The sequence below is a fragment of the Dromiciops gliroides genome, chromosome 3, assembly GCF_019393635.1.
Source record: "Dromiciops gliroides isolate mDroGli1 chromosome 3, mDroGli1.pri, whole genome shotgun sequence".
NCBI classification, from domain to species: domain Eukaryota; kingdom Metazoa; phylum Chordata; class Mammalia; order Microbiotheria; family Microbiotheriidae; genus Dromiciops; species Dromiciops gliroides.
The window spans coordinates 69,922,794-69,937,969 of record NC_057863.1 but is presented as its reverse complement, the minus strand read 5'-3'; the positions used below and the strand labels follow the sequence as shown (position 1 = coordinate 69,937,969).

General features: G+C 43.3%; 1 protein-coding gene across 1 annotated transcript in view; it reads right to left on the bottom strand.

Annotated features, from left to right (window-relative positions):
• Positions 1-15,176, bottom strand: part of TNS1 (tensin 1) — a 284,132-nt gene that overhangs the window by 115,418 nt on the left and 153,538 nt on the right. The window contains exons 9-12 of the mRNA XM_043991711.1: positions 14,506-14,556; positions 12,485-12,607; positions 11,804-11,868; positions 10,687-10,770 (exon numbers count right to left, since the gene is read on the bottom strand). Coding sequence (XP_043847646.1) covers positions 10,687-10,770; positions 11,804-11,868; positions 12,485-12,607; positions 14,506-14,556 — 323 coding nt within the window. The remainder of the gene's footprint in view (positions 1-10,686; positions 10,771-11,803; positions 11,869-12,484; positions 12,608-14,505; positions 14,557-15,176) is intronic.

Sequence of the window (15,176 nt, the reverse complement as noted above, 5' to 3'; positions counted from 1 at the left end):
GGAACTGTGATAGTCCTGCTGAGCTGGAACATGAGAATGAGCAGAAGACAGCAGTGCAGGGGGCAGCTAGGTGGCGCAGTGGATAAAGCACCGGCCCTGGATTCAGGAGGACCTGAGTTCAAATCCAACTTCAGACACTTGACACTTACTAGCTGTGTGACCCTGGGCAAGTCACTTAACTGTCATTGGCCCCGCCAAAAAAAAAAAAAAAGGGACAGTAGTGCAAAATAAGGCTAGAAAAGTAAGCTGGGGACACATCATGGAGGATCTTGAATGTATTCTAGAAAAAGGTTATGATTTCATATTTTAAATTTTTAGTTGTTTTTATAGAGATGATCACTAAAACCAGCACAGTATATTTGAAAAAGCACTGACTCTGGAGCCAGAGAAACTAGGTTCAAATCCTGCCTCTGCCACTCAGTGTCTATATGACCTTGAGTGTCACTTTAGTTCAGTGGACCTCAGTTTCCTCATCTTTAAATAGAGAGGGTTGGACCAGATGGCCTCTGAAGCCCCTTCCAGCTTTGAAGCTATGATCCTATGAGAATAAAAGAGAGGAAGAAGAGGGTAGAGGAACTGGGGAACTGGAAAGAGAGAAGGAAAATGAATGAAAAAGAGGTGGATTAGTCAGTGAGGTAGGAGGAGAACCAAGAGGGAACAGTCGCATAGAAGCCAAGGAAGAATAGAAAAAAATAAAAGGAAAGTACAAGCAAAAGAGGTCAAGTCTACAGGAAAGTTGAAGGGAATAAGGGCAGAATTCAGTCATCGGTATGGCACCAGTAATTTCTCAGAGAGCAACAGAGTCCTCGGGAAGAAAGCCGGATTGCAAGTGGATGAAGAGGGAGTGGGTGATGAGGAAGGGAAAGTAAATATTTAGCAATGAAGGGAAAGGAATAACAGGGTCTCAGGACATCATTTTACCAGACTTGGGAAGAATTTTGGAGGTCATGGTAACAACCCTCACAAATAGTCATACGGCCTGTGCTTCCCTTTCTTCTTTCTCTCTCTAGAGGCCATTATCTCACAGGATCCTCAGTTTTACTCTTGCAAAACTTTGATTCTTAGCAAATTATTCCTTATAAATATTCAAACACTTAAATGGATCTATAATCTCATGGATTCCCTCTATAGAACCCTATCCCCTTGTTGGAGGGGAGTTCCCTCCAACAATTCAAATCCTAGCCTATCCACGCCTGCCCATCCTGGGTGATTCTCATTCTGGTTCTCCTGAAACTTCAACACAGTCTCTTATAAAGTAAAATAATAATAATAATAATAATAGGAATATAAAAAGGTATATTCAGGGAGGAATAAGTCATGAGCAAATCAAACCTTAAGCTTAGAAAGGGGATAGTAAATATGAGATTAAAAGGGGAAAAGAAGAAAGAGTAATAACTCAAAATAAAGAGAAAGAAATATAGAGAAGGAAAAGTATATGAGAATAGAATGGAAGGAAATAAACAATTAACGAACAACTATGAATGTGAATGGGTTAAATTGACCCATAAAATAGAAGAGGTTGGCAGAACAGATTAGAAATCAAAACTGAACAATATGTTGTTTATGGGAAACATACTTGAAATCTAAAGACTCACACATAATTGAAATAAGGGATTAGAGAAAAGTCCATTATACCTCATCCCTCAATATCAACATATATCAAATACAGCTTTTCTTCCTGTAAATTCTATCCATTCTTCCTATACATTTCTTTTATGACATCCTTTACTCCTGTTCTTCTTTGGAATTCCTCATTGAATAATGTTATAACCTGCTCCTACTCAGCCTTAACTTTTCCATTTTCCCTATTATCAGTTTTAGTTCTTTGGAGGCATTGGTAATCTAAGTCTTGCTGACATATAGAAATATCAGTAAAATGTTTGCATTGAAAAGGCTGGTGTTTAGAGTTAGTAAAAGTGTTTTATAATTTTCCAAAAGCAATTCAGACTCCTCTCCTTTTCAACTATGGGCCTAGCTCATTTCTATCTGTTTCGTCTTTCTTTAACATAAATACTATTGTCAAGCCCCATGGGTTGTCCATTCAGATGCATATTGAAATATGAGCAACAGACATTCTTCATCCACTTGGTCATTCCTATGTGGATATACAGGCCAAGTTCCTTTAACTGATTACTGACTGATCTTTTCCAGAAGGCTCTGCAATCTCTTGAGGCTTGATGTATAATACAATGTCATCTTCAAATAGGAGCATTTAGAGGACCACACAATTCACATGGAATTCCTGCTCAACCTGCTCTGTACTAAATCTCTTCCATCACAGTGATACATATTTTTGGTAAATATAAATCCTCCTGTTTTATGTCTCATCTAATGTTTATCAGAGTTTATTAGACATAGTTATTTCTGCTATAACATTTTCCGAGGAATCTGAAATGATTTTGATGTATGGATGAGGAATATCTTGATGTAAAAGAGACTGTAAGGCACCATTTTGTCCTGAGTTCAATCTTTTTTTTTTTTTCATGATCAAAAAACATTAAGCGGGGCAGCTAGGTGGCGCAGTAGATAGAGCACCGGCCCTGGAGTCAGGAGGACCTGAGTTCAAATCCGGCCTCAGACACTTGACACTTACTAACTGTGTGACCCTGGGCAAATCACTTAACCCCAATTGCCTCACTAAAAAAAAAAAAAAAAAAACATTAAGCACAGTGAGAGCATATATTATTTATATCTTTCAATTAATTGGGAGATAGTAAGGATGGGGATCTATTTTTGGACAGCTTTTGCGAAAGTTTGCCTCTTGCCTACCATTACCTTCATAAAAGATGCCTGTGATTCATGTATAGTTGCTCCTCATAAAGATTTGGTATAAATAGAAGGGTAGGCATGTAGGTGAGTAGTTTAATTTATTAACAAGGCTGAGATTTCTTTTCACATCTTTGATATTTTCTCCTCCTTAAGATACCTTGGATATTTGTTTGTCACAATTATATCACTTCCAGAATAGAACTCCTCTTTATGTACTTAATCCAATCCAGATGTTTTTTTTCCCCATATTTGTTGCTTTAGGTTGATTTCTGCCTCCTCTGTACTCTGCACTTCAAAGAATTCAATGTTAGGCTCCAAGTATGGTGGTTCCACTGTCCTTGATGGAATAAACAGTTTGTTGAAATAGCTTTCTTAAGTCTTTTTTATTTTTCTTCTGTTTGTAGTCTTCCTTCTAATTTCATCTTTGAATCCCCTTGGGATAACTTTGCTTAGTTGAACATCTTGCCAAGTTTTCTTCAAACTAGTCTTACCCTCTGCTGTGTCTCTCTGCTTTATAAAATGATACCATTCATAAGTATACATCATCCTTCTTCATAAGATTTCTACAGACAAGTTTATATTTTAGCCCAATGTTGCCTTTGGCCGACATCTCTCTCCATTTGGCCAGGAAGTTAAATGTTTGCTAACTAAGGTACTTGCTGGGCTCTCTTTAGTCTCTTTGTTGTAGCAATTAGTTTAACTTCTGGATAAAGTTATCAGTGTCAATGTTATTTTCAGTGTCATTGTTATATCTGATGTCCTTTCCCATTTTTTATTTTTAATAGTTTGTTTAAGCAATTGAGGGTTACATTTTCTAAATTATACACCATATTTTTCCTCATTATTATTCTTTCTTCTTGTTTATTATAAATTCTAATCTTAGCTCTGAAGACCTGCTGGTCTGACTGTGGACAGCCAGCTCTGAGATAATTCCCACATCAATAATATGTCTTCCTGACCATGAAAATAGAATTGAGTTCATTCCTCATGATGTTATTTGATGCGTACCATGCCCAGCATCTTCCGATTCTTTTTTTTTCTTTTGGAAAAAGTATTAATGAGAAAGAAGTGTGAGGTTTCTCACCAAACTACAAGTCTTTGCTTCTGTCATTTCTTTCTCTAGAACCACATTTTCCCATATATTTCACCTCATCCTCACAGTGACTTTTCCCACCCTTGCATTGAAGGCACTAAGTATTAGAACGTATGTTGATTTGATCTGAAGGGTTTCATCCAGTTCTTCATAGAATTTCTCTACTAGAGGACCAATAGTGCATAAACTTCCCCACCAAGCCTTCTCTTCTCCAAAGAAAATATTCCTAGTTCCTTCCATGTCATTTAAAATTTTCTTCAACATCGCTTTGAATAATTGGGAAAATCAGCATCACCTCCAGTCTGCCTAGGCAGAGGAGGGAAATTGAGGCTAGGAGAGGGCCAATGACTTTACGTGAGGACACACAAGCAAGTCCACACAAAGTTGAGAGGGATGTGAGGAGAAGACAAAGAGAGAAGTCATCCCAGTATATTATCCTAGGCCTATATCTCTGCAATGCTCTACCCATTACTGGTCAAGCTCTTCTAATTTTTTTCTACTAGTCAGAGACCCTTCAAGTGAACATAATCAGGACTCTTCCTTGTGTGGTGATGTGGCTGCGGTGTTTTGCCCTAACCGGGTAATTAATAAAGGTTTATTGAATGAATGAATGGGAAGTTCACCAAATGAACCTTATCAGAACTTGTGACCTAGAGCATTGCTCTTCCTGTGGTCACGGCTATTTGACTGGACTGGTTCAGGGGCTTAGACACACAGAGAAGGACCACCTGGCCCATTAACTGGGTGTGGTTGCCTTTGGCTACTGAGCCAGGATAATCTGATGGGCACCAGCCTGCCCTATTCAGTCTCCTTTCTCTGCCTTTCGCCCACCCAGCTGACAGGAAACCCAGAGTGGCCGGATCCCTATCAGAACCCCAGATCATGCCAACAGGATGCATGTGTGTGTACAAGGGGACAATGAGCCCTGGGGAGACAGATGGGGAAGCTGTGGGCAAAGGCCCCCCTTGGGCAATACTTCTCTCCTTATCCATAGTAGAACTACAGAACGAGAGACCTCGAAGAGTTAGAAAGAAGGCAGGAAAGCAAAATATACAAGTAGACAAAGGTACATTTTTACCTTTAGCCATAAGTAAACAGACACAGACATACACAAAGGCATGTGTGAATAAGACACAGCACACAAATAACCAAAGCTTATATATTTATACAGCGTTTCCCAGTTATAAAGCACTTGACAGATATTGTTTCAAGTCTTCACAATAACCCTGTGCCAGAAATAATGCAAGGATTGTTTTCCCCACTTTACAGATAAGAAAATTAAGGCTCAGGGGGGCGGCTAGGTGGCGCAGTGGATAGAGCACCGGCCCTGGATTCAGGAGTACCTGAGTTCAAATTCGGCCTCAGACACTTGACACTTACTAGCCTGGGCAAGTCACTTAACCCCCATTGCCCCGCGAAAAAAAAAAGAAAAGAAAATTAAGGCTCAGAGAATAACAAATAGTAACTAGATAGTGCTTTAAGGTTAACAAAACACTTTATAAACATTATCTCATTTGATCCTCACAACTAGGTGAGGAAATGGTGCTATATTTATCCTCATTTTACAAATGAGGAAACTGAGGCAAGTGGTTAAGTGACTTACTCAGAGTCACATAGCTATTAAGTATCTGAGGTCAAATCTGAACTCAGGTCTCAATTCCAGGCCCAGCACTCTATCCACTGTGCCACCTAGCTGACTAAAAAAAAAATGTAAAGACTTGCTTAGGGTCACACAGCTAGCAATTAGTTCAGAGCACATCTTCTGAGTGCCAGCCAGCCTTAGAATGCTCCTCATACTTCATCACCAAGTAGATGATATCCTCTCGATGTGTGGTTGTGATGCTCCAGTGGAGTCTGATTTTTACGAATGACACCTCCAAACCATATCATAACCCAACGTTCTACTTATTGCTCTGTTCCTATAACTCAAGAGGAATGTCAGTGACAGTGAGGAGTGCATCTAGACTCATAAGGTTGTAAAAGAAATGACTAGGGCACGTCCCCAGCACCCTCCACACTGAGTAATGTGAAGACTGTTCTTTGATCTGCAGCTGTTATCTTGGTGGCTTTTAGCCAGAGCCTTTGCTCAAATAAATAAATAAATATATATATAAGAGCTTCCCTATTCCCAACCCCCATTCCCACTCAGACAAAAGGAATGCTGGTCTTGTCTACTACTGCCATTATTCCTTCCTGGCTATCCCCATATGTCCATGTTGGGAAGAGCTGGTCCTGAAACTGCTTCATCAGCCCTGCCTACCAGCTCACTTCCCCACCATTCTGAATAAGCTTGGGTATCTCACCACCACCTGTTCTTACTACCTAACCAGCCCAGTAGAGATTAGTTAACAATATAATTTACTATCATTTACATGGTGCTTTAAGGTTTTGTTTTGTTTTTGTTTTTGTTTTGCAGGGCAATTGGGGTTAAGTGACTTGCCCAGGGTCACACAGCTAGTAAGTGTTAAGTGTCTGAGGCAGGATTTGAACTCAGGTCCTCCTGAATCCAAGGCCAGTGCTCTATCCACTGTGCCACCTAGCTTCCCCTGCTTTAAGGTTTTAAAAGAGCTTTGCATACACCACTTCTGTATTAATAACCTTTTTAGGTAGGTGCAACACAGGTATTATTATTCCCATTTTATAGGTGACAACATTGAGACTCGGAGAAATGAAGTGAGTTAACCAAGATAGTTCATATCAGAGGTGGGATTCAAATTTGGAACTACTGGACTCCAAATCCAATGTTCTTTCCATTAAAATACATTGTCTTTTTTTCCTAGATAGGAAGGCTGTGACTTAACAAGTTAAGCTCAAGGATTTTTTTTTGACCAGTTCTGCCTTGCCACTTAACGTTCAGCAGCTTTAGAGTGAAATGAGAAGAAGCAGGAAAAGAATTTCTACAATAACAAGAAGATAGTTAAAATGCATTCTGAAAGACTTAGGAATTCTGATCATTGCAAGGACCAATCATAATTCCAGAGAACCAGTGATGAAGCCTGCTACCCACCTCCTGGAAAAAAAGAGGAAAAAGAGTCGAGATGCAGAATGAGACATCCATTTTTGGACATTGCCACTGTGGGAATATGTTTTGCATGACTATGCATATTTGTGAAGAAGTTTTTTAAGGGGTTGTGGGTCTCAGTAGGGGGAGAGGAGGTAAAAGGGAGAGAAAATAAATGCTGGTTGATTTTTTTTAATCCAGTATAACTCAAAAAATAAAGTTCAGCAGCATTTTGAGATCATGCCAACGAACTTGATGGAGAATTCAGATCTATAATGAGTCCAGTGGAACCCACAAACATATCAGAGGCAGGACACAAGTATTGTTCTTTAGATCACAATATGGCATAGTGAACAGAGTTCTGGAATTAAGTGGAAGATCTCCTGGGTTTAAATTCTACTTCCACCACTTACTAATTGTATCGATATAAGCAATCATTTCATCTCAGTTTCCTCATCTGTAAAATATGGACTCCAAGTCCAATGCCTTATAGTACCTATCTGATAGGTTTGTTATTAAATGAAATAATGGAAGTGAAATCCTTAAAACGTTATAAAAATACACTTTTGCCCATTCTATCCCATCCCATTCGGCTCTGTCTTTAGCTTTTAGCCACACTGTTGCCATGTTCCAATGATACTACTCTCCCAAAAGGCAAGCTGGTCTTATCTCTAGCATTCAGAGCCTCTTAGTGGATCGGAGCATCATTAGCCAGTAAGCTCTGTACCTAGAAGAAGACTGTAGGGGGAAGCTAGGTGGCGCAGTGGATAAAGCACCGGCCCTGAGGACCTGAGTTCAAATCCAGCCTCAGATACTTGACACTTACTAGCTGTGTGATCCTGGGCAAGTCACTTAATCAACATTGCCCCACAAAAACAAACAAACAAAGAAAAAGAACTAGAAGAAGACTGTATCTGGATGGCTCCCAGGTCTCTGTCATCCTCTACAACGTGGGCTAAGCCATGCTCTCTGCCTTCTTTCCCTGGGCTCATCCTCAGTTCATCCCCTTCACACCTGAAGGACAGGATATCCCCATCCCATGCATCCCTATCAATTCTAAAGGGTGGACCAAGGTTAACTGCATTTCTTCCTATAGGTGTACTCAGACACAAAAACTGTGACTCTTATCTCAAAGACTGGTTTTTCCCCCTAAGCTAGACCTTTCTAGCAGGACTGAGGTCTACAGAGTATTGCTCACTCACACCACTGAAGTCTGTCCATACATATACTGATGGGCCTTCTCTCCATGTTCCTGAGCACATGCTCCTGTGTGACCAATGATGGAGTATGTCCTAGGAGACTATCCTGAACTATGTGTCCTGGATTTGAATCCTGGTTCTTACGCATCTTATTAGTTGTATAAGCTTGGACAACTCATGTGCCTTCTGTAGGCCTCCTGTCTCCCACACAGTGCTGTGATGCTTTTTAAATTATAAATTGTTAGGGGCAGCTAGGTGGTGCAATGGATAGAGCACCAGCCCTGGAATCAGGAGTACCTGAGTTCAAATCCGACCTCAGACACATAACACTTACTAGCTGTGTGACCCTGGGCAAGTCATTTAACCCCAATTGCCTCACTAAAAAAAAAAAATTTAAATAAAATAAAAAATTATAAATTGTTTTTCTCCTGCTCTGATACTAGTATCTTCCCTCTGTTGATTATCTCCAATTTATCTTGTATATAGCTTGTTTGCACATAGTTGTTTGGCACGCTGCCTCCTCTATTAGACAGCTCCTAGATATTAAGGGCTGTTTTTTGCCTTTCCTTGTACCTTAGTGATTAGCACCGTGGCTAGCACATAGTAGGGACTTACAGAATAAATGCTCACTGACTAGCTGAATATTGTGATGTTTAAAATCTAATGTGGGTGTCCTTACCTGCCCCCCAGTGTGTGTGTGTGTGTGTGTGTGTGTGTGTGTGTGTGTGTGTGTGTGTGTGAAACTAGCTAGGGTTTACTTATAAATTCAGCAACAGTTTAGGCTTTTAAGCATTTATTAAAGTATATTAGAAGGTAGTAAAGAGAGAGAGAGCACATGTCTCTGAAAGAATGGAAAAACCCTAGCTCAGATCTATGCTAGAGAGAGAGAGTGAGAAAATAAGTCCTTAAAAGAGGTGGTTAATTTCAATGTTCCACTTTTTTCCCTCTTGTTCTATATACTCTTTGTTACAAGATATGATTCTCTGGGTAGTGGGAGTAGGAAGGGGAATATTTGAAAACAAAAGAGATAGTTTTTAAAGAGATATCCAAAAGATATCCAAAAAAGTTTTTTTTAATTATAAAATACTAAACAAGTTTTAAGTATCATTGTTTTTATTAGTACACGGTCTCCAAAAAGAATTAAAATAGGAGGTCACCCAAAGTAGAAAGAGGGCTATAAATAGGGGGTAGCATATTATTAATAAAGAACTGAGCACCAAAAACATCTAATCATTTTTGTGTCCAGGACAAATGGTCTAAGATAAAGTGCCATCGGGAAGAGGAGTTTGCCTGGAATGTGGACATAGGGCAAGGGGAGGATGAACACTTTAGGGTACCATAAAGCTGCTTCCGGGGGAAAGTATACAAAATCAGGCAGGATTCACCAGGGGTGTGGCCAGAGGGGAAGAGGGGGAAGGAGGCTCCCAGACACTCCTACTTCAATTATTTTTGTTAATTAGGTGCGAACCTCAGTTGTTCTAGGTGGTTGTCAGTGCCTTCTGAATTTTAGAACCCTGGGTCAAAGTTCTGACCACTCCATCCTAGTTAGAACTGTGTCCATCACACAGAGGTGTCAGCCTTGCCCGTCATTGGGCCCCGAGCCAGTCGTCAAACTCATGATCGAAACATGATTAAAATTCATTCAATCATTCTCATGATTAAATTCAAGAGAAGCAGATTAAAATATAATTGAGAAACATTAAACAAAATAAATAAAAATACAATATTTATAATGTTAATTTGTGGTCTTCTGAGTCAATATAAGGCCAGTGGGAATCAATTTCTATTGAGTTTGAGGCCACGGAGATAACAGATGGACAAACCATGCACTCCATTGATAATAACAAGCTAATAGCTAGCATTTAGATAGTGGTCCAAGATTTGCAAAGCATTTTACAAATAACATCTCTTTTGACCCTCACAATGACCCTGGGAGGTAGAGGCTATTATTATCTTCATTATATAGACAAGAAAACTGAAGTAGACAGAGGTTAAATGACTTGCTCAGGGTCCCACAGCTAGTAAGTGCCTAAGACAAGATTTGAACTCAGGTCTTCCTGACTCTCGGCCCTGTGCCCCCCAGATGCTCATAATATCTGTCAAGAGATAGGAGACTATATGGAACAGTGAGTCAGAGGACCCAGTTTTGAATCTTTGTTCAACTACTTATTCATTTGTAAAACAAAACAAAACAAAACAAAAAAACTAAGGGGCCTCCAAAGTCCTTTATGTTTCTAAATCAATGGTCCTGTGATCTAGATCCGTGGGTCATAGTTTGCTGACCCTAGATCTAGAGGAATGCCCTACTCCCCCAGAACACTGGGCAGACTCCCTGTGGGGGAGACAGAGGCAGTCATGGATAGGAATGATTAGGACAGGATAACATGGATGGGTTGCCATCAGAGGAAGCACCCACAGGGATGAGACCATCCATGGAGCTACTGGAGTGGGGAAGGTATTATCACATGAGCTCCCATCCCTTTAGAACCCACAGGCTGAAGCCCAAGCACAGAGGTTTGGCACATACATACAAACAAACACGTGTGGCAGTTCATTCTGCCCCGCATCAGTAGGTAGTGGAGTTCCTGTGTATACATTCAAACCCATGTGAGCTCACAACCCACCTCTTCTGGGACGGCTGCCCTACAGGAACCACTTTATCCTCATAGAATCTCTTCATTGCAAATCGATCCAGGGCCTGGTCAGCACTGTGGGGAGAAGACAAGAGGACACCATTGTAGACCCCAAACCCTAGAACACCAAGGCTAGAGAGGCCTTGGGGATCATTCAAGGGTCTAATCTATTCGTTTTACAGATGAGAAAATGGGCTCAGAGAAGACAGGGAACTTTTCCAACGTTGCACAGGTCATCTCCCAGTGTAGCTCATCCCACTATCCCATAGTGATTATCTCAGGCTAGCAGGGTCTCATAGAGTGCATCTTGTCCTGGTTCCAGGTAAGAATCGCCCCGACCTCAGGCCAAAGATAGAGACCCCTATGCAAAGAGATCTTTAGGGGAAAAGATTCTCCAGCCTTGCTGGGTGACCCTGATAGTGTCTGGGGGGATGGCGGGGAGGAAGGGGAGATACAAAGCTGCATTCGGAAACCAGTATTTGGTCAAGTCTATTGGGAATAATAAAATCAGAATCCCAGGGCAGGCAGGCTAGCCAGGGGTCATTGTGTTCATCCCCCTGCTTCCCCGTAAGAACGGAAGTGTCAAAAAAAAAAAAAAAAGCCACAACTTATCCACTGGCATCTTATTTGTCATTTATCAAAGAAGAAAAAGAAGGAACCGGTAGAATGACCTATCTCTGGAGGGTCCAATGACCTTCAATTCTGTCTTTATATATATTTTTTCTCTACCATCACCATAAGACTTTCTCTTGCCAGCCCACCTTCAAGAAGGAAGGCTGCCCATGAACTCCAGACTTGTGATGACCAGGAATTAGGACCACGTTCCCTAGGCCCTTCCATAGCAACTTCACCTCACCATTACCTCCAATCTCACTGCTGCTTCTACAAGGACTCCCTCTCCCCATCTGTGCTCCCCAGAGCTTGAAGGCCCCTAAAAGACCCTCCCAATCCAAAACTAAATGACGCTCAGAGCCCCCACGTCCAAATCAGCCTTTCCCTGCTCCTCGCTATTCTACGTAGTCATTGTCTGGAAGGTACCAGAGGAAGAAGTCACCTTTGTCTCCTGCTCTCTCAGCCCAGGCTTTCAATAGCCTGGGGTCCCTCTTACCTGGCAGAAATATTGCTGTAGTGCATGTAAGCAGCAATGACAACTCCAGTCCTGCCTCGGTTTCCCTGAAAGAGTCCAAATGACAAAAGACATTCATTCTCAAGGCCAGACACACCTCAGTTTAACCTAGTCAGGGATTTCCACATTAGCTTTGCCAGTACAGCTTGATAAGCTCAGGACCCTTGAAAAAAAGAATGCAGGGGCCTTTCTGGTGAGGGGTTTAGATGGGCAGAAAAGAGAGAAGGAACTGGAACAGGAAGGGGGTGAGGAGCTCTTCAGACCTTAAACAAATAACGGGCAAGTGATCAATTGTTATTCCTGAGCCGCCCACTCAGACACATTAGGTGCCAGCCTGGCGTTCTCTTCCTACCGGGAAAAGCAGCCCTGAAGTCATGAGTTGTGGGCAGGGCACAGGGCACACGCATACACACCCCCAGAGAGGGAAACGCAGACACAGAAACACAGAAACACACAGAGAGACAGGCAGACAGAAGCACAGACACACACAGACACGGGGACACCCAGCCACAGACAGACCCGAGTACCCAGCATACGAGCCCCTATGGCACCAGCACAAGGCATACACTGAGATCCAGAAGCACACAGACAAGCAGACACAGAAGCACCCCGATATGGGCACACATAGGCACAAGGGCATGTGCACACGCCCGGGGCTCTGACCTTGTTGTGCAGGACCACAACGTTGTGTGGGTTGGCGTTGAGCCACGTGTCCATGGCCTTGCAAACGCTACATATCTTCTCCAGGGCGGGAGTGTGCAAATCAGGCCAACCAAAGTCCAGCACCTGTGACACAGGAGAGAAGAAAATTAGGCAAGGGGGCCCAGAGGGAAAGCCAAGAGGCATGGGAGCAGCTCGTCCTGTATGCTTCATCAGAATCATCAAGCAGCTGCCATCAGCAATGCACTAACGTGGGCAATTCTACTATATCTGTGTGCCCAGGCTTTCTATTATAGTATGAAGTAGTGTAGTATTTCTGGTATAGTATGAAGGAGGGAGGGAGGAAGGGAGGAAGGGAGGAAGGGAGGGAGGAAGGGAAAAGGGAAGGAAGTAAAAAAGGAGGTGGGAGAGAAGGAAGGAAGGGAGAAGGAATGAAAGGGAGGAGAGGGAAGGAGAAAGAATAGGGAAAGGAGGATGAAGAGGGAAAGGAGGAAGGAAAGAAAAGAAAGAGGTAGAGAAGGAGGGAGGGAAGGAAGGAAGGAAAGAAGGAAGGAAGGAAGGAAGGAAGGAAGGAAGGGAGGAGAGGGAAGGAGGAAGAAGAGGAAAAGAAGGAAGTAAAAACAGGAGGAGGGAGAGAAGGAAAGAAGGGAGAAGGAATAAAAGGGAGGAGACTTGGAAGGAGGAAGAAGAGGGAAAGGGGGATGAAGAAGGGAAAAGAGGAAGGAAAGAAAAGAAGGAGGTAGAGAAGGAGGGAAGGAAAGAAGGAAAATAAGCAGGAAAGGAGGGAATCCCTAAAAGTTTACAGCAGTTTCAAAGATGACAGGCCAGCCTTTTCCCTTCTCACCTCAGCATTCCCAAGCGGGATCCTCCCCCATATACACTCAGTGCCTGGAGAGGCTGGCCTGTCAGCCCACCCTGAGATGCACCTAGGAGATGTCTGAACAGCCCTGAATGGGATGTGGGAGGACTGGCCTCTCTGCTGAGTGCCTCCTAAGGCTCACCAAGGTTCTAGGAGCTGGTGCTAAATCACAGCATTAGCAGCTCCCTGGAAAAGGCAAGGAACCGCCTGTGCCCATCTCCTGAAGCCAGCACAGGTGAGTCAGGATCATAGATCATTTCCCGAGGCTGAAGAGTCAGAGATTCCAGAAGTTCTGAAACTAGCCAGAACCTTGGAGAGGCTACTGATAACGGCCATGGTCATTCAAAGCAACAGGGAGCTCAAGTCCATGCCTGGTCCAGGGCACAGCTATCTAACAACTTCCTAAGTCCAACTAAAATCCTACCCTCCACAGCACAAGGCTTCTCTTTTGGTCTTTGAACATAAGCTCTGGCACCCCACAATGAAGCCCTAAAATAACTGGGAGAAGGAACATCTGCATCCCTTCAGTCCTGCACTAAGGTGGAGGGGGAAATAGGGGTGACAGTGACTTATTTGTGGCCATGAGATCTTGGATGCCCAAGTCTCGTCATCTCTTCTTCCCAGTTATCTGTGGTGCCCCATCCTGGGGCAGATTAGTGCCTCAGTTCATATCTGGAACACAGGGGCAGAAGGTGCCCTTCCCCCTAGGTTCTGTTCCCTTCTTCCTGATGTGAATTCTCTACCATCCTGCCCTTCTCACCTTGGTACTCCAACCCCCTTCACCCCCAAAGGAGACAAGAACAAAATGGGCGGAAAGACTTCCAGATGGTCTCCTCTGCTTACTCTCTCTGAAGAAATGAGCAGGGGCAGCTAGGTGGCACAGTGGATAGAGTACTGGCCCTGGAGTCAGGAGTACCTGAGTTCAAATCTGGCCTCAGACACTTAACACTTACTAGCTATGTGACCCTGGGCAAGTCACTTAACCCCAGTTGCCTCACTAAAGAAAGAAAGAAAGAAAGAAAGAAAGAAAGAAAGAAAGAAAGAAAGAAAGAAAGAAAGAAAGAAAGAAAGAAAGAAAGAAAGAAAGAAAGAAAGAAAAAGAAATGAGCAGAGATGAGGGGAGCTGGAATGCTCACCTCCTAGCACCACGGGACTGCCGGCTTACCTTGGAGTGGAGCTTCGTGATGTCGTGTCTCCGCTCAGACAGGTTGAAAAGCTGCAGGAAGAAAAAGGAACCGGGGTGAGTGAGGAGGGAAGGGAACGTGCTTGGAGAGGGAGCACTGGAGGAAAGCACCAATTTGTTTGTTGGTCCCCATTCTGATTGCCTCAGTAACATCTCCCCTGTTCCACAATACCAGCCCTTCCCTGACCCTGCCAGGGAACAGAGACATCGGCATAGAGCCCAAGAATGTATAACTGCCGGGCTCCATCAAACTAGATCTCTCCTCTCTTCTCCCCTCCTCTCCCCTCCTTTCCTCTCCTCTCCTCTCCTCTCCTCTCCTCTCCTCTCCTCTCCTCTCCTCTCCTCTCCTCTCCTCTCCTCTCCTCTCCTCTCCTCTCCTCTCCTCTCCTCTCCTCTCCTCTCCTCTCCTCTCCTCTCCTCTCCCCTCCTCTCCCCTCCTCTCCCCTCCCCTCCTCTCCCCTCCCTTCCCCTCCCCTCCCCTCCCCTCCCCACCCCTTCTCTCTCTCTCTCTCTTCATCAATCCCTGAAACCAGCAATCAGGTTCCCTTCCCAGTCAACCACGACTTCTCCCTGATAAATCTCCCCCGGTCACACAAGTGTTCCACAGGACCATATGACATTCGCTCTTCTTGCCCCCATTCTCAAGACTGGCT